Source organism: Prionailurus viverrinus, chromosome B4, assembly GCF_022837055.1.
Source record: "Prionailurus viverrinus isolate Anna chromosome B4, UM_Priviv_1.0, whole genome shotgun sequence".
Taxonomy (NCBI): Eukaryota; Metazoa; Chordata; class Mammalia; order Carnivora; family Felidae; genus Prionailurus; species Prionailurus viverrinus.
In genome coordinates this window covers 130272878-130291418 of record NC_062567.1, presented here as the reverse complement: position 1 = coordinate 130291418, position 18541 = coordinate 130272878, and the positions used below count along the sequence as shown (strand labels likewise).

The following is an 18541-nucleotide window of genomic DNA, read 5'->3' as shown; positions in this document are numbered from 1 at the left end:
AGAAAGGGAAAGAAGGGAAGGAAAGGAAGGAAGGAAGAAAAGAGAAAAAGAAAAAGAAAGGAAGGAAGAAAAATTGAAAGAAAGAAAGAAAGAAAGAAAGAAAGAAAGAAAGAAAAAGAAAGAAAGAAAGAAAGAAAGAGAGAGAGAAAGAAAGAAAGAAAGAAAAGAAAACCTGTGACAGGCAAAGAGGGGAAGAACACTGAAGCGGGAGGGTTTGTCCCGACGCCCTGAGGTCAGGACTGAGAACCGCTCTCCTTTGGGGGTAGACACCAGAACCTTCATCTGGCGCTCCGGTGAGGTACAGGTCCACCCTGGAGGGGTGGGGGTGGGGGTGGCGTGGCCAGTCCTGGACCTACCTCATCTTTCTGCGCCCCTCCTTCCAGCTGGTTCCACCAGGTGGGGGTGGGGAAGGGGAGGATGCGCCCCTGGTTGTGCGTGGGTGCGTGCACGTGTGTGTGCATTCCTCGGTGCGGGGCTCGGCACGCCCCCCTCCTGCCCAGCGTCCGTCCGTCTGTGGGGAGGCTCACACCCGGTGGGCCCGGCGCTGGCGGCGAGGAAGTTTTTAGGAAGACCTGAGCCACCCCCTCGCACCCCTCCCTGACCCAGAGCACCCCCAAACTGGACCCGCACGCGCACCTTTCAGACTTTGTAGCTGTTTTTATTATTAATATTATCTTTTCCTTTAAGCATCCCTTTAAGGGTGAAATGAAATCCAACCATTTACAGAGAAAATGATTTCAGAATGTACATATTGATTTTCCCTTACAAAAAAATAATACTATTATCATTGGCGTCCTTAAATTATACATTTCCCAGGGCCTTGCCTTCTGCTTGGGGAAGTCCTGTATCCCCTCCCCAACCGTCACCTTTGCCCCCAAAGCTCTCCCACACCTGCCCCTGGGAATGGACATGACCTGTGGGCCGGCTGAGCCTCCTGAGTCTAGAGGTCATAGGGCCAGTGGTTCCCAGGGAAAGACACCTGGTTATGGCGACAGGGCCAGCAGTGTGCCCGCCCTCACACATTCACAGTTTGGTTTCCTTTCATACTGGGGGAGTGGCCCGGGGCTCCCCTGCCTGCCCCCCACCCCCCACCCCCCAGAATTCCCAGTGTATGAATGTGAGTATATGTGAAACTCTTCAACCCCACGCCTTGCCCCCCGCCCCCCCTCCACTGATGGCTGCTGTCTCCACCCAATGGCCAGGTCTCCACTCGGCAGTGACCGTGAACAGGGTTCTGGGTCTGAGAGGGGAGGTGGGTCCTGGCAGATCTGAGCTCCTCCCCTCTTCCTTCCCCTGCCTCGGAGCTGGTGAACTGGAGGCCAGGGACCCCTGCCAGCCTGGGGAGGGGCCATGCCCATAGCAGCCGAGGGTGCCAGGGGCATGAGGTGAGGAAGCCCTCAGGAGGGAGGCCCTGGGCTGGGACTCAGGCACGATTCAGGAGCCCCCAGAGACTGCCTGTCCGGGGGGTGAGTAGAGGTGGCTGGGAAGGCAGGCCCCGGTCTGGGTTGGCCCAGAGCCACAGGGACATGCTGATTTCTTTTGCCACTTCTCAGATCCAAGAGGGACTAGGGGGACTGCTGTAACTCCAAGGGAGGGCTTCCCTCAGGGCACCCTAAAGACTCGCTTGGGGTGGGAGACTGGAGGCCATAGGGCCCTGCCACCTGATTCATGCCTGCCGGCTGGACGCTGCTCTGCGGCCAGCTCCCCAGACCACGCCCACGCCAGACAGTTCTCTGGACAGAGCTGAGGCAGAGGAGACCCCCTCCCCTCCTGGCCCGTCAGGAAACCCCAACAAGACCCCCAGAGACAGTCCTGGCTGGAGGCTGGGTGGGATGGGATGGAAGGATATGGTGGGGACCAAAACAGGCCAGGGAGGTAGTGAGCTCTCAGCTGTTCAGCCCTCGGGCCCGGAGGATTCTCATTCCTTGGACTGAAAGACAGACAGACAGACAGACCCCGCATCCCCCTTTAGCCTTGCTTGCTAGGCTCCCCGAGGGCTTTGCGCCTCAGTCACTTCGGGGGAGCTGTGAGGGGCTGTGGCCACAGGCTCCAGGTCCCGGGGAAGGGGAGGCCTGGGCCCTGCCCCCACATCCATACAGAAGCATCTATTTATAGGGACACCCCAATACAGACACACACAAGTACACACCAAACATGCACACATGCCCATAAATACACACACGCACACACAAACATGTCCCGCTCGACAGGCAGGCTCTGCATCCTGGCATGGCTGGGTGAACACCTGTGGGGGCCTCAGGAGGGCGGTGTCTCACCCCTCCTTCAACTGCGGGCTCTCACTGCCCCCCCCCCCAGCTCTGGACTGGCAGTGAATGGGGGCAGGAGCAGGTGCGTCTAAGAGCTCTCTCTGAACTTGAGAGGAGGATCCTAGGACTGTGTTAGTCATTCTGACGCTCTCTCCCCATGCCCCTCCCTCTGTGCCAAAGATGCTCCTGGTTTCCTCCTTCCTTTACTAAGAGGACTCTCAAGCTGAGGCTGGGCATGTGGCTGAAGACTCCCTTTCCCAGCTTCCCTTGCAGCTGCTTGTGACCACGTGACTAAGACCCGGCCAGTGAGATGCGATCGGAAGTGACCATGCCATGCTGGCTCATGCCCTTAACGGGAAAGGACATGTGCTTCTCTTGCCCTTCTCTGCTTCTCCCAGGCTGGGATGCACATGTGATGGTGGGAGCTGAAGCCACCGCTCTGTCCAGAACTGGAAGGTGTGTATGTGGGAAAAAGTAGAGCTGCCCTACTGGATCTGGACCATCTCCCTCTGGACAGTTAAGCTAGAAACAAGCTTGTCTTGCTTAAACCATTGTGTTTGGGGGCCTCTTAATGGCAGCAGGTGAGAATCTAACCGATACGTCCCCTGCCCCCATGAGATAAACTGAGGGGAATGAGATGACATAACTGACCTCAAAGTCCTTCCTGGTCCCAGGCAGCCTGTGGGCCCTTCCTGGCTCTAGCCAGCCCCGAGTAGGGGCACAAGGGTGACTCTATCAGAGACGGTGGAGGGCTAGGGCTGTGGGTCCCAGTGGGAAGGGGTGACGGGGAACCTCTGCCTCCCCGAGGCCCCCTCCCAGGCCGGCTTGACGGTCCAGCCTCGGGCTCCCATCCCACCCCGAGAACTGGAGTCTTGGCCTTGCGAGGGCTGAGCGGGCAGCCCACAAGACGACAGTATAAAAAGAAAGACGGAACGTCAAGGCCAGGTTTGGAACCAAAAGCAAGACTCCCCGGGCTTCGGCAGACTCCAGGCCCTACCCCATGGGTGCTATCCAGCGCAGGGGTGTCCTGAGGGCAGAGCTCTCTGCTCCCTCCGGCTCAGCCCTTCCCAGGACACTGCGCTTCCTCCCAGCTGGATGCTCCTTTACATCCCTCCCACCTTGCTGTCCCCTCTTCCTCCTGCTCCCGAATGCACCCATTTACAGAGCCCCAGGACCTCCCGGCCTGCCCACCTTCCCGCTGCAGGTCCAAAGCCCCAGGAGGCCCAACGGCAGGTTTCTCCCCGGCCGGGGCCGCAGCTCCCACGTGGCTGGCCTGGGGAGCTTCTCCTGCGGGTCCCCTTCCCCGACCCTGCCCGCCCTCCCTGGCTACCCAGTAACCGTCATGCACTCTCCGTTGGCACCTCCTGGCCACAGCACTCTGGGTGGACGGAAGGGCTGGACTCCCCTCTCCCGACGAGGAAGGATGCTTTGTGAGCTCACAGGCCTGGCCCTGGGTTCCCAAGGGCTCGGTCCTCTCGGGAACCAGGCAGCCGGCAGAGGGAGGCCGGGGAAACAGCGGGAGGGGCTGCCGCCACCCCCCCACCCCGCCCGCCGGCTCTTTGAAGATCTCGCAGCCTTAGCCTTCGACCACATCCGATCTGCCCCTGGCGGGCGGCCTTCCCTCGGGCCCCCTGTTCCGCCGCCCACCTTCCGCTGTGCCCTTGGGCTCCCGGTAGGGGTTATCCAGCAGGTAGCGGAACTGGGCGTAGTTGCTGAGCAGGTACTTAGGGGCGTACATGTGTTCGCTGGGGTCGGCCGGCGGGTACTCCTGCCGCGTGCCGTCGAACCAGCCGCCCGTGCGGATCAGGCTCCGGATGTAATTGAGGTCCCGCTTGTCCTCGTAGTCGCCCCAGCGGGGGAAGTCGCCGTTCTGGGCGGACACGAGCTTGAAGTAGATGCCCTCGGGCGTGAAGCACCAGGAGCAGTGCCAGCCGGCGAAGTGCAGGGGGCTGCCCAGCGACCACTGCACCAGGATGTGGCCGGTGCGGTTCTCGTACTGGCGGAAGTTGGGCATGGTGTAGTATTGGCGGCGGCGCAGGCGGATGCCGTCCAGCCCGTACACCGTCTGCAGCATGTCCACGGTGCAGCCCGACACCACCTCCAGGGTGCCCGGCTGCTTCCAGAAGAAGCCGTAGAGCGACTTGCGCATGTGGAAGGCGAAGGGCTCCGTCCAGCCGTCGTACAGCTTGAGGAAGAGCACGCCGTCGCGCGCGGGGATCTCGTCGGCGTCGTCGATGATGAAGACGTCGTCGGGCCGCAGGTTGCGCAGCCGCGACACGCCGTCCTGCGTCAGGAAGGTGCGCAGGTAGTCGTCGGCGATCCAGCCGTCCTGCCGCCCGCCCGGCGGGAAGTGGTCCAGGAAGACGTAGAGCACCTTGTGCCGGATGTACTCGAAGGTGCCGTTGGTCAGCATCTCGCGGAACTTGAGCGGCCGCGGCTCCCCGTACGCCGTGAAGTTGGACTCGCACACCACGAACGCGTCCACCACGTCGCCCAGCTCGTGGAAGCGCACGTCCAGCAGGTCGAACTCGTGGTTGACGTTGATGGCGTTGATGACCCGCCGCGGCACCTCCCGGGGCACCAGGCGCTCCTTGGTGGGCAGGTTGGAGTACTGCACCACGGTGGGCACGCCGCAGCTGGGCCCGTGCCAGCCCGGGAGGCACACGCACTCCACCCACTTGCGCCGCGCGCCGCGGGGCCCCGGGCGCTCGCGGGTGCTCAGCAGGTGCCGCGCGGGGCCCCGGGCCGAGGAGCCGTCGGCGCCCTCGGCCTTCTCGTCGGGCCGCCCCGAGGGGGGCTTCTCCAGCATCTTGGTGCCCGGTTTGAAGCAGACGCCGCCGGCCTTGGTGCGGACGAAGTACTCGGTGGTGTCCTCGGGCAGCACGAAGTCCACCCGGTGGAGCTCCTCGGTGGCCTTGCTCGGCGACAGGGGCTGGAGCAGGGGCGAGTGGGAATAGAGCGGCGTTCGCAGCAGGTCGGGGCTACCCGGCTCCGGGCTGGCCTGGGGCGTGACGGGGGCATTGTTCCAGAAGAAGCTGGACACGAGGTTCGGGCTGAGGGAGGCCAGTTCCCGGGGGAAGGTGACATAGGACAGGGTCTTAAAGAAGTGCAGGAAGGAGATGAGGCACAGGCCGGCCATACAGAACATGAGAAAGAGCTTGTAGCGTCTCATCTTCATTCTGCAGTAAAGAGGGAGACAGCAGACGGGTCAGGGGGTCTGCAGACCCGGGTGACCAGAGCCCGAGGCCCCTCTCCTAAGGAAGGGAGCCTGAGGAAGCCTTTGCCGCCACCGTGCCTGTGAACGTCCTGGCCAGTGCCTGGCGCCCTTGCATGAGGTCACTTCCTGTCCCCCAGAAGTCTAGCCTGGGAATCCCACTCGCTGTACCAAGTACCCCTGGAAGCCCCCCAGCCCCACCCCATCAAGGAAATTCCCCTCCTGGCTCAGGACCTCCTCCCTGTTGCCTCAGCCCTGCCCCCCCCCCCCGCCCAGAGACTGCCAGGTCAAACACCCCCCCTCCTCCCCTGCAGTCTGATCTTCTACCCCGCCTGCCCACCCTGACCCGACCAGCTGCACCGCTAGGCTTTGCTCCAGCAGCAACAACACCGGGCAGGGCTGAACTTGCCCCGGGGGGCTCCCAGGCCCCAAGGGAGGGAGTGCGGCCGCCGCGACTTGCCCCCCACCCCGCCCTGCCCCGGAACCGCCCAGGGTGCTGTTCTTTTTTCCGTTGGTGTGGATATGTTGACACATCTAGTTCCTTTTCACCGAAAACTATTCACAGGCCTCAAGGAAACACATTGAACTCTAACACACTTAAGAGTAAGTACAGGTGCCCGTTTCACTCCCCCCTCTCCAGACCGGTCTCCCCACACAGCTTGACCTGTCTGACGTGTGTTGCTGGGTTTTATAGGCAACGATTCTGTTCTTGGTTTCCTATTTTTCGTAAATCGTATCGTACTGGACACTAAGCGCACTCGAGTTGTTTTCCCCAATCAATGACAGATGAAACAGACTTTCGTATCAGTAGTAATAAATCTGCCGTTTCCTTTTAAATCCCACATAATATTCCACGGTTATTTTGAATGAATCACTGTCTATTCATGAGTGAGTCATGACTACAACCATTCTCTATTCATTTATGCAGTGTGATTTATCGATTCGTTTCCATTTATTTATTTATTTATTTATTTTGGAGCGAGAGAGAGAGAGAGAGAGAGAGAGAGAGAGCGCCAGCAGGGAAGAGGAGCAGAGGGGCAGAAAGAAAGAAAGAGAATCTTAAGCAGGCTCCTCCTTCAGTCGGGGCTCGATCCCATGACCCTGGGATCGTGACCTGGGCCTAAATCAAGAGTGGGACGGTCAACGGACTGGGCCACCCGAGTGCCCCAATTTTATCAATTAGTTGATGGCTGTGGAACGGACAGCCTTGTACACTGTCTTTTACAGTTTAAGTAAACGTTCCAGACACTCCTCACTCGGTCGCCCCTAGGGCTAATGTCTTATATATCACCATGGTACATTTGTCATAACTAAAAAATGGAAATGGCCACATTACTATTAACTAAAGCCCACACTTTATTCAGATGTGCTACTTATCTCGTGAATGAGCCTGTGTAGCGAGACGGCACTTCTGACTGTAAGCGTCCAGCTCACTTTGTCCCGGGGCCCAGGGAGGCCGGCAGGCAGGCTGCAGGCTACACCCATTTGGCCGAGTTGGATGACCTACAGGGTCGCTGGAGGGGCCAGGACAGAAACCGGGCTTTGGCATCTGGTGTTTTCATTTCCCCTTCCGTAGATCTCTATGAGTGAGACCCTGCCCTTCCACCTAGAACATTCTTTCCCTGAAAATGTTCCTTTCCGTGGCTTCTCTTCCCTTCTCCGGGTCATTTGGGCGCCTTCCTGCCATACTCTGCCCTCCACCTCCTAACTCTGAAGACAGCAGGGTAGAGGGAGGCACACTTGTCTTCAAACTTCTGTGACCTCAAGAACAGCTCACCATCCTAAACGTCAGTTTCTACACCTGCGAAATGGGTACAGTGGTCCTGGTGGGCAGCAGGTGCTCAATAAACTTCCATGCTTTCAATGCTGGAAGATTCCAACGTTAATTTTCTCTAAGCTGCGTGGTCATAACGCACAGAATCATGACACGTTTGACCTGGAAAACATTTTAAGAATCACCTCCTGGGGCGCCTGGGTGGCGCAGTCGGTTAAGCGTCCGACTTCAGCCAGGTCACGATCTCGCGGTCTGTGAGTTCGAGCCCCGCGTCAGGCTCTGGGCTGATGGCTCAGAGCCTGGAGCCGTTTCCGATTCTGTGTCTCCCTCTCTCTCTGCCCCTCCCCCGTTCATGCTCTGTCTTTCTCTGTCCCCAAAATAAATAAACGTTGAAAAAAAAAAAAAATCACCTCCTTCAATCCTTTCATTTTCTAGAGGAGGAAACCAGGACCTAGGGGGCTTCAGGGAGCTGCCTGAGGTTACAGAGCAGGGGCAGGAACCCGGGTGGCTTGACCCCCGTGCTACACCCCCTTCCCGGCCCCACCTTGGCGAGGAGTCCTGAGCAAGCTAGTGAGAACAGTGGGGTCGCCAATCCCACTGGCCAGGGTACTTGTGCTGTCGGGTCCAAGGGGACCCACCTCCTCTAGTTTGAATGCCTGGGCGCTCCTGGAGCCTGCCCAAGGGTGGCCTGCACAGCTGACTGCAGACAGGCAGGACAATCGGGGGTGGGGGCCTGACCTCTGCTAAGTGTCAGCTTGCCCTAGGGCCAGGGTGGGAGGGGCCGGTCTCCACTGGCTTTTGGGAAGAGAGGAGGGAGGGGCTGCCCCTTGGCAACCTTCTGAAGCAGGTTGTCCGGGCTCCTCTCTCTATCAGGGATTCCAGCCCTACTCTGGCAAAGTGAGACCAGGTAGACCAGGCCAGCAGGGTGGGTGCAGGGGCAGAGGGGTGAGGCCCGATACAGGCGGGTAGATAGGAGTTCTTGCTGTGGCGGACACCGGGCAGAAGGCAACACTGAAGACTGATGTCAGCACAGCGGAAGCCTCCACGGTGACCCGCCAGAGGGCTTTGAGGACCTACTCAGGCAGCCCTGATCCTTCCGGCAGGCCATTTCCACCCCCCGCCTTGGAACCTGCCTCCGTGGAGCACACCCCGATCCTGGCCCCCGCTGGACTGAGCTGGCCCATGAGCCGTGGAGGGCAGGGTCAGGCTGCCACTCAGACTAATTCCTGTAGCCGAGGTCACACTGACCCAGCTGCCCCTCGGTTCCCGGGCCAGGCTGGCTTTCAGGATCTCGTTACGCCTGGCCAGATGTGCCCTGCGGAAGACAGACTCACCTGTGCCTGGGATCCCCCTTTCACGGGGGCTTTCAGCGGGCGGCCCCCTGATGAGGCCCGGGCCTGGCTTGCTGCTGGGCATGAAGGAGCCGAGTGGGGCTCCCGTGTTGCTCCGGCGGCTGGGGAGACTCAGGTGGTCGGCCTGGAGCAAGTCAGTGCCTCCCAGACCAGACTTCCTGCGGGCGCCTTCGCTTCTGGCTTCACTCTTACTCTTCTTGTCCTGATCCCTTCTTATCTTATCTTCATGTATTTTGGTAAGTGCTCCAAATACATTTTTTTTTTTTTGACTGAGTGGCATATAAATAGGAAACTGAATAAATAAAGCATCGGCACCTGTGGTCTCCTGTCTCATCCACCCTGGGAGGCTACTGTAACCACCCATTTCACAGATGCGGAAACAGACTCGGAAAGGTGACGAGACTTTTCCCAAAGGACGTTAAGCAGGTGGCGACGTCAGGACCCGCACCCACTTCCGCTCTCATGCCAGCACCTCTCTCCCTCCTTACAGCCAAGGCTAGATCCCTCCAGGTGGCCCAGCCGTGAGCGAAATCCACGGAACCAAACTAGGCCCCAGCTGACAGCATTTCTACCTCTGTCCGAACGCCTCCTCGAGAAACACCCAGCGGTAACAATAAAGCCGATGGGTCGCTGACGCTTACAAGCCAGCGATTGTCCTGAGCACATTACACACTTGACCTCACTGGATCCTCTCAACAGGAAGCAGGTGCTATGCTATTGCCACCCCCATTTTATAGATGAAGAGACTGGGGAGAGAGAGATGATATAATTTGCCCACCGTCACACAATTAGGGAGGGTCGGGCTCTGTGGGATCAGCGATGGTAAACCTGTCCTGAGCCCCCTCCATCTGCCACACTCAACGCAAGTAGGGTGACACTCATGAAGAGTCTACTGGGGATCAGGGAGGACAACCCAGTGGATGGAACAGGCACCGTCGCAACTGACCCACACGCTACCCCACGGGCTGCTCACCCAACCCGTATCTTCCATTCATTCAGCAACTGCTTATCAAGAGCCCGCTATGTCCCAGGCACTGTGCAAGGCCCTGGGAACACAGGGGACAAGGCAGACGAGGACCCCCACCTCCATGCAGCACACGTGGGAGTGAGTAAGGCAAGGGACTGCAATAAACTAGAAATCAACGAGTCAGGTAATAACTTTAGCAAGAGTAGTGCTCTGGAGAAAAAGTAGGGTAAAGGATTAGGAGGTCACATGGCTTCACTGACAAACGGGGGCCAGGGCAGGCTTCACTGAGAAGAGGACACTTAAGGAAGAGAAAGACTTGAAGACGACAAGAGAGCAGGGGATGAAGGTTCTGGGCAGAAGGAAGAGCCGGCGCTCAGGAAGGAGGGATGCGCCCAGATCACACACAGCCTGGGGCCACAGCAGGAAATGTCGCTTTCACGGAAGGATTCTGATCAGAGGAGGAACATGACCCGACTTGGGTCTGAGGAGGCTCACTCGGGCTGCTCTTTTGAGAACACACTGTTGCCTGAAGAATGGAGCGGGGAGAACAATGAAGAGGCCCCAGCACTGTCCAGGCAAGACAAGAGTGGCTTTCACCAGGGTGGGGGAGAGGGCTGCAGAAAGTGCTCAGATTCTGCTGGATTTGCCAAAGACCTGGATGTGAAGTGTGAGCAAGGGGTCAGGACCTAGAAGGACGGGGTAGTCTTTGACTGGGGTGGGGGCCACCCCTCAACAGCCTTCATGGAGATGGTAAATGTCAGAGCTGGGGCTTTGAGACGGGCTGTCTCTGCAGGGTCCTCGCTCTAACCCTCACCACGGCATCCTGCCCAGCAGATGCAAACATGGAGGCTGAGTGAGGGGCGTGGCCAGTCACACAGCTGGCTAATGGCAGAGTCTGGCTGTTGACCTTGGTCTCTGGACCCAAATCTCATGTCCTTTCCATAGTACGCTTGGTCTAGAAGCTTCACAGTTTGGATGGGAGTGGAGGTGAGCAATACTTTGGATCTGGGAGTAGGAGCTGGGCTGGGGGGCACTGTCCAGCTCACCGCTCTCCAACCTCTACTCCTGCCTCCTGGCATGTTTGAGTGCCTCTAAGAACTCAGGACTCCAAGAAGGGTGTGGTGGTCAGGACCTGTCTGGAGAAACAAGTTTAACTGAGGAAGGACTTGGGGTCTCTAATGGGCTCGCCCATGGCCCTCCAAGGCCCTGGGCACGCAGCTCCCTGAGGACAAAACCCCTGAGTCCCTCCTCCTACAGAGAATGATCTTAGGCAACTCAGAGGCCACAACTTAGGCCCTTACTCATCTCAGTGAAATTCACCCAATACTTCTCAGGCGCTTGCTGTGTGTCAGGGCTGGCCTCCTTTGAAACCAAGTGCCTCCTGTCCCAGGTCACAACCTGGAGGAACCATCCCGAGCTCTCCCAACCCTCTTCCCGACTCCCTGCGTCAGCCTCTGGGCTCATATAGCCACTGTGAACCCGAGCCTCAACTCCCTGATCTACGAAATGGATATAAGCATTCCTGTCCTGCCCACTTTTCTGTGTGTTTGCGGCTTAAGCAACAGAAATTTATTTTCAGTTCCTGAGGCCAGAAGTCTGAGACCAAAGTGTCCGCAGACCTGATTCCTTCTGAAGAGGGAGAATCTGCTTCATGCCTCTCCTCTAGCGTCTGGTGGTTTTGCTGGTCATCTCTGGCATCCTTAGCTTGTAGAAGCAGCACCCCATCTCTGCCTTCACCGTCCCATGGTATCCTCCCTGTGTGCACGTCTATGTGCACAAATTTCTCCTATCAGGACACTAGTCATATTGGATTAGGGGCCCACTCCGCTCTAATATGACCTGATCTTAATTTGACTAATTAGAGCTGTACTGAACCCATTTCTGTCCTGCCCACTTCAAATGAGACACCAAATCGGGGAGACCAATCCATAGCCCTGTCCTGTTCGCAACGCTCACCACGCTGGGCTTACCTCCCCTGACATCTGTCTCCCCAGCGGGACTACCAGCTCCCTGGGGCAGGGAGCTGTACAAAAAGCTCAAACAAAAAGCACCCTGCATTGAGGTCTCCTCAGTGTGTTCACCATCACTTCCGCGCACACAGACTCTGGAACCAGACTGCCTGGTCCAAATCCTGGCTCTGCCATCTCCTATCTGTGCAGCCTTGGGCAAGTTCACAACTTTCTTCCTTTTTCATCTGTAAAGTGAGGGTTCAGTAATACTCCATGTAAAGCACTTGGCACATAGTGAGTGCTAAATAAACTTGAACTCTTCTTACTCCCATTGCTATGCCCCAGCTTGGCAGAGAGCAGAGAGAACCTTCGGGTAAGGGCATGGCTGGAGCAAAGGCTTGGAGGTGAGCCTCTGGCAAAGCCTGGGCCCTGGTGGGTGCTGTCCTGTCCCAGAGGGGAACGGAGCAGGGCAGGGGCTCAGTAAGTGAAGCCTAGGCTGAACCTGAGCCTGACAGTGGAGGGGCTGAGAAGCAGCTCCCCACTTCCCGGGATGCTGGGGAAAGGAGGAAGAAAGAACTTCTGTCAGGCTCTCTAGGAACTTCCCCAGGCCGCCCCCCACCCCCAACCCCATACACACATACTCCATGAGTTGTACCCAGCCCCAGGAGCCTGGATCTCCTGCATGAAGTTGGCAGGGGATGGGCTGGATGCTTCCTGGTAGCCAGATAATCAGGGACAGGGGAGGCTAAGGCTGATCTTGACCCAGGACGGTGACAGGATCAGCCCAACCTGGGCCTCCTCTTCTTGTGCTGACTTGTGGCTGTAGCCATGCCCCAGAAGGTACCCCTGGGCAGGTTTTCTTCTTTCCCTCCCTCTTCCCACGTCTTCCTTCTCCTCCTTGTGCCCTCTTTCTTTGGGCTCTGCTTAGAAGGTTGATTGGGTGAGGGAGGGAATCAGATGAACTCAAACCCCACAACCCAGCAACGACCTCAGGGTCAGGGCTCAGGCTGAGTCCAGTGGGGGCTCTTGGCCAGAGAGAAGACAGGTGCTCCCTGGAGACCACAAGCTACATCTGTGGGCCTTACCAGGCTGGCAGCAGCCTCCTGGGTGCAGACACACCCTGACAACTGTCATCGGGTGATGAGAGGTTCCCATGGAGCTCTCCATGGTCCTGAGCTTGCCTGCGCTGACCAGGGTCCTAGCTCAGCCCTGGGAATGCCCTCTGCCAGCCTCTCACTGGCCCCTGCCAGCCTCCTCTGTGGTTCAGTGGCTCATGTCCTAATGGTCACTTGCCTTGCCCACCATCCTCTGCCCCCCTTCCCTGCCTGCCTCATGACACCTGATCCCTGGTGTCCTCAGTTCTGGAACAGCCATGGGGCACTCAACTCCTACAACTGGAAGAGGGGACCAGCTGCACTCTATGTCCAGCAGCAGAGAGATCTGACACCTAGTAGGTGTTCAGGACGCTCTGGGAAATGTCCACTGGGGAAACCTTGGAGGTTCCACAGCCCACCTTGTCTCCACTCTTGGGCAGGAACTGGCCCATCTAAAACCCCCGGCCTGGGAGCACCTTTGAATGCAACCTCACGGCCTCTCCAGGAATTGGTCCATCTGCTTGAAAGGGCATCTTGATTTTGCGCTGAAGTCTGCCTCCCTGTGCTCACCTCTACCTTACATTCTAGTCCTGCCCCATGTGACCCAAGGGCTCCGCCCATCTCCACGGGGGAGGCAGGAGGTGTATCTTTGCATCAAACTGCCTAAGACACAGAGTAGGCACGGCGGTTGTGATGTCAGATCTGAACACTGCCTATGATTTTGACAAGTTATCTTACCTCTCCCTGCCTCAGTTCCCCTTCTCTGTAAAACGGAGGTGTAATACTCCCTACCTCATAAGGTTGTTTTGAGAATCAAATGAGTTAATCCATGCAAAGGACTAGTAACTGTGCCTAAGCATACAGTTAGTGCTCAGTGAGCAGTGGCCTCCATAGTTACTGGAAGTCAGAAAGATTTCATTTGAATCCCAAAGCTGTAATTTCCTGTGTGCTCTTAAGCAAGTTACTTAGCTTCTCTGAGCCTCAGTCTTAGATGAAGAAGGAAGATATCCTCTCCCATGCAGTCCTGTGGGAGATCTGGATGAGCCATGGTGTCCAAGCATCCTGCAAGGAGCCTAGCAACTGGTAGATGCTCTAAAAATGCCTGTCTCTTTTCTTCAGTTTGGCTTTCCTGCCAGACAACCAAATGTAGATGATACAACTGAACATGCCAGGCCTTGCTCCTGGCCAGCTTTGTTAAAGGACTGGGCCAATTGGAAGGCTGCTTACTACTGACTGGCACCCAACACCCTACAAGGCATTCTCAGTGACTCATCTGGCTTTCAGAACCCAGGGAATGTGGAGCCCACAGAGGTCCAGACTCCTCTCCCAGGGTCGGAAGGGTCCTGGTGTAAGAATATTGGCCACACCCTCACCCGAGGCCCATGCCAAGTGCCCATCTGGCCTCTGCTTGTCCAGTTCTTAGCACTACCCATTCCAAGCACGTGGGGCTGCTAGAAATCTTCCTTCTGTTGACCTAAATCAGCTTCCCTGGAGCTGCTGCTACTGCTTCCGGGTCCTTCCTTGGGGTTAAGCAGAGCAAGTCAGCGCCGCAGGGATCAGAAGACTCCGGGACTAAATAAGGGTCCTTCCAATATGAGGTTCCATGATCCCACATAGGGAGACGGGCAGAGGAGGCAGCTACGGAGTTCGACAACTTCCGGAGTCCTGGCAAGATGTGAGAAACGGCTGACGCTGTATCTATTTCTTTACCCCTCATTTTATCCATTTCTTCGGCTCATGTCCATCAGGCAAAGCTCCATAAGGATCAAGCCGACACGCGAGGGTCACCCTACAGCCAGCACATCATCCAGGCCACTGGTGAGCATTTACCAAGACCTTGCAGTGTGCCGGGCACTGCCTCCGCAATGGCTGGAGAAATTGCGGCCCGATTCCTGGGGCCAACCCTGGAGGAAGGTACGTGAGTCTTCACTTTATAAATGAGGAAATGGATTCTTCAGGAGGTTAAGCTACTCGCTCAGGTACACAAGGCTGGTGGGAATGAAGCAGATGGAAACCAAGATTCCCCAAGCCTCCTGCACCTGCTGACAGGCAGACCTGGGACCCAGTGGGGCTGCAGATTTGGGGATTCTGCCCCAGGCTGAACACAAATGGCTTGGCTGAGGGAGGGTCTGGTCTATCATGACGCCCAGTCCCCAGGACTTCTACTCCCCGGTCTCTCTAGAGAGAAGTCAGCTTAAAGGGCCAGCCCTGGCCAAGGACCCCATCTGCCCAGCAACTAGAAAGTCCTGGCAAACCTTGTTCACCATGGGGCAGGTGGGAGAGCTGCTGCTCCTATCCACAGATAAGGAAACCAAGGCCCGAAGGAGATGCACAGCTACAATGGGAGCCAGTTCTTGACCAGCCAGATGGGGCACCCAGGCCACTCCCCTGGACACAAAGATCCGGGCCCTACTCTTTCTGCTGGTACAGCTCCAGGGCAGGGGCCCGGCTGAAGGCTCAGCCAATGCCCATGCCCAGGAGCTCTTTCCGTGATGAACCCTCCCCCCTCCCCATACTCCACAATGAGCCAGCATGCCCTGGGCCTCTCTCCTTCCTCCAAACCCCTCCCCTCCAGAACTCCGCCTGGTCCCAGCCCCCTGCCAGCTGCTGGAGAACTTTCCCACGGTGTGGTTAGCATGTGCCTGAGAAAGTTAGTTCCCAAGGCTGGGACCTGCCCTCAGCGACCTGGGGCCTCCTCTTTCCCCACTGGTCATTGGCCCACCGAGGATATCAGTGTCTGCTCCCCAGAGGCCCATGGGTAGTGAAGATATAGAACATTTCCACCATCGCGGAATGTTCTATTGGATAGCACCGAGGCTAAACAGATCAGTCATCCTCAGGCATCAGCCAATGGGGTGGCTTTGCTCAGAAGCCTGCAGTGGTTCCCAGTATCCAGCACTGAGGCTCGTGGCTGTTGTGACCCCTGCCTCTTGAGATCTGCCCCTACCTTCTCTCATTCATGTTAACATGGTGGTCACCACTTATCACGTGCTTAAATAATGTGCCAGCTGTCAGCTGGGGGTTTTACACATACTTGACCCTCCCAGCCATCATGGGGGTAGGACTTATTATCCCCGCTTTACCCAGGAAGAAACTGGAGCTCAGAGGGCAAAGCCACCTGCAGAACATTCCTCTGCCCACCTGTACACATCCACTGCTCTGTAGGGCCTGAGAGCCACACAGCCTCCACTTACAGTGGGGGGGCGGGGGTGGAGATGTTGGCCTCATCCCCAGGCCACTGAAGGCTCTGAGTGGGGCAACTCCCTAAGCCTGTGCCTGAGGGTGGCCCATGTGAGCTTCCAGAGCCATCCAAGAGCACACTCTGCGCTGTCCAACACACCCGCCATTAGCCCCATATGGCTGCCGAGCACTTGAAATTGACTGGGAGACTGAGGAGCTAATTTACAACGTAACTTAATTTGAATTTTAGGTTAATAGCCGCGTGTGCTAACAGCTACTGCATTGGAGCCCACAGGTTTGGACCAGACTGGGGAGAACAGGGCAGGGAGATGGGATGACAGCACCAGCCCTGTGGGAATGGGGGGGCTGGCCACGGGAGGGGGCAGCGTGATCGGAGGAGAGGATGCTCATCGGGACAGCTGCAGTGCAGGAGGCGAGGACGCAGCCTGTGGCCTCCGGCCTGGGACACAGGACCAGGGTGGGGAGGGGTAGCGAGCTGCCGTGACAAAGTGACAGAGGGAGTGAGCAGCAGGAGGGTCACGGCCTCCCAGGCAAGAGGTGGGCTGGAGGTAGGACCTGGGGAAAGTCTGGGAAGGAGGAAAGGGAGGAAGAGAGCCACAGGGCCTGGGGGTGGAGGGATGGGAGGGAGGGGGCTGGGCCTCATTCTGCCGAGGCGGCTGGAGGCACTGCTGCGACGGAGCTGTGGTGTTCAGGTCACAAGGCTGTGGTGAAGATTTCACTTTATTTTTTAAAGCTTATTTATTTTGAGAGAGAGACAGAGACAGAGACAGAGAGAGGCTGCATATGTGAGTGGGGGAGGGGCAGAGAGCGAGAATCCCGAGCAAGCTCCATGCTATCCGTGCAGAGCCTGACGTGGGGCTCGAACACACGAACCGATCATGACCTGGGCCAAAATCAAGAGTGGGACGCTTAAATGACTGCACCACCCAGGCGCCCCAGGATTTGAAATACAAGTGCCTGCAGCACTGCCTGGAAGAGAGACCACCAGGTAGGTGCTTGTGAAACAACATCTGGTGAGGGGCATGTGATGAATGTCACAGGAGGGAGACTGAGGCATCTGTCTCTGGGAAGCAGACTCTTGGTGGGTGGCTTTGGGGAGGAGAAGATGGGAATAGACACAGACATACACAAACATCGCACGTAAAGGGCTATGTGGGCACTGAGAACAGGTGTTCCCAAATCAGGTTCCGTGGAACCTCATGGGGTCCTGCTGGGACCAGAGAATGAGGTGGGGGGGGGGGGGGAGAGGAGAGAGGTAACAAAGCCAGGGACAACCCCCCCCCCAAAAAAAAACCATCAAAAAGATGCTCTCTCAACTTCTCAATTTCATACATTGGCGTTCCTCGTAAGATTTTGTTTGCGGAAAACTTTTCTACACCAAAAACCGGTCTGAAAACCCCAGCCAGGCAGAGAAGGAACCGTGTGAACCTCAAAGGGCAGAGCACTGATGAATGCCCACCCACGGTGGTGGTGGGCATGCATTTCAGAAGCCCCCCTCCCCGCCCCTGCCCCGGGGGGCTCTGATGGCCTCACACACACAGCCTGGAAAGGAAAGTCACCAACTGGGCCTGGAGGAACAGCCATCCCAGGAGTGGGGAGTGGTTTTGCCCGAGTCCCCTTAGCGGTCCAGGGAGGGAAGGTGGACGGGTCCCAGCAGGAGTGCAGGCACTGTCGGGCCGGGGTAGGAGGAGCAGGTGGCGGCCACCCAAGTATGACCGCCAGCCACTGAGCCAGGGGCCATGTCTCCGCCAACCCCTGCTTCTGCCCCGTCACAGCAAACCTCAGCAGTGTTCTGTCTTGTCCCCTGCCCTGTTCATTCCATTCCCACACTGTGCGCTCCAAGTCAGGCTGACCCTGTGTTCCCGGCGCCCAGCACGGGGCCCAGCCCAGACATTCAGTGGATGTTTGGGACAAGCCAGAGGGGTGAGCACTAAGGTGGAACAGGGATCTGGCTGTGTCCCCGTCAGCAGGGCCACATCCAGTCACGGGCTTGCCCGGTGAAGAATCAAGGGGCATAGCTACCCTGGTGGGGGCTGGGCCGGGGTGGAGGGAAGGCACCCAGGGGCTGGGAGGACCAGTCAGTCACGGCGCTTCTGTCCTTCCCTAGGGTCGGTGGAGAGAGCAGATCGGTCCTGGCTTTTGGAGCTGGGGTTGCAGCGGGGCTCGGGATACACAGATGAAGTCCCGCCCCTAGAGCTCAGTCCGGTGGCGGGACAGAGGACGAATGACGAAAACGAACGACAGATGCCAGGTGTCAGGGGGGACCTCCTGAAGACAGGACGTTTCAGCTGAGACCCAAGAAGGAGCCACCTCACAGAGTGGGAACAGCATGTCAGGCAGAAGGCTGACAAAGGCCTGTGGGTTGAAAACTCCCAGTGCAGTGACAGCAAAGGGCGGGGGGGTGTTTGAGTCCTTGAAGAGCATGTGGAGCCCAAGGGGGTGACAAGGACCCCCCGCACTTCGGGGACTGCTTGGACAGAAGCCTGGGCACCCCTTCTCACCCCTCTTGAGTCAGTAATCTGGATGCAGCTAAACCCTCTAACTGGGCAGGGCTGGACAGGTCTGGGGAGCAGTTGGCCCGGAACATTCCTTCCAGAAGATGGCGCCTCCATCATCATCACCTTCATGGCAGCTGGCACGTTCTGAGTGGCCTAGGTGCCTTCCTCCATTTGTCCTCACAGCCACCGGGTGGTGAGGAGACAGGCACAGGGGTTGAGGGACCT

General features: G+C 57.7%; 1 protein-coding gene across 6 annotated transcripts in view; it reads right to left on the bottom strand.

Moving 5' to 3' along the window:
* Positions 1–637: 637 nt before the first annotated feature.
* MGAT3 (beta-1,4-mannosyl-glycoprotein 4-beta-N-acetylglucosaminyltransferase) overlaps positions 638–18541 on the bottom strand; it is a 56183-nt gene continuing 38279 nt past the window's right edge. For 5 of the 6 annotated variants that reach the window (XM_047865189.1, XM_047865186.1, XM_047865190.1 and 2 more), the window contains one exon: positions 638–5446. In XM_047865189.1, the coding sequence (XP_047721145.1) occupies positions 3844–5445 (1602 nt within the window). In that variant the 5' untranslated portion in view covers position 5446 and the 3' untranslated portion in view covers positions 638–3843. Of the gene's footprint in view, positions 5447–8589; positions 12130–18541 lie in introns of those variants that run through there. The other variant, XM_047865192.1, reaches the window with a different exon arrangement.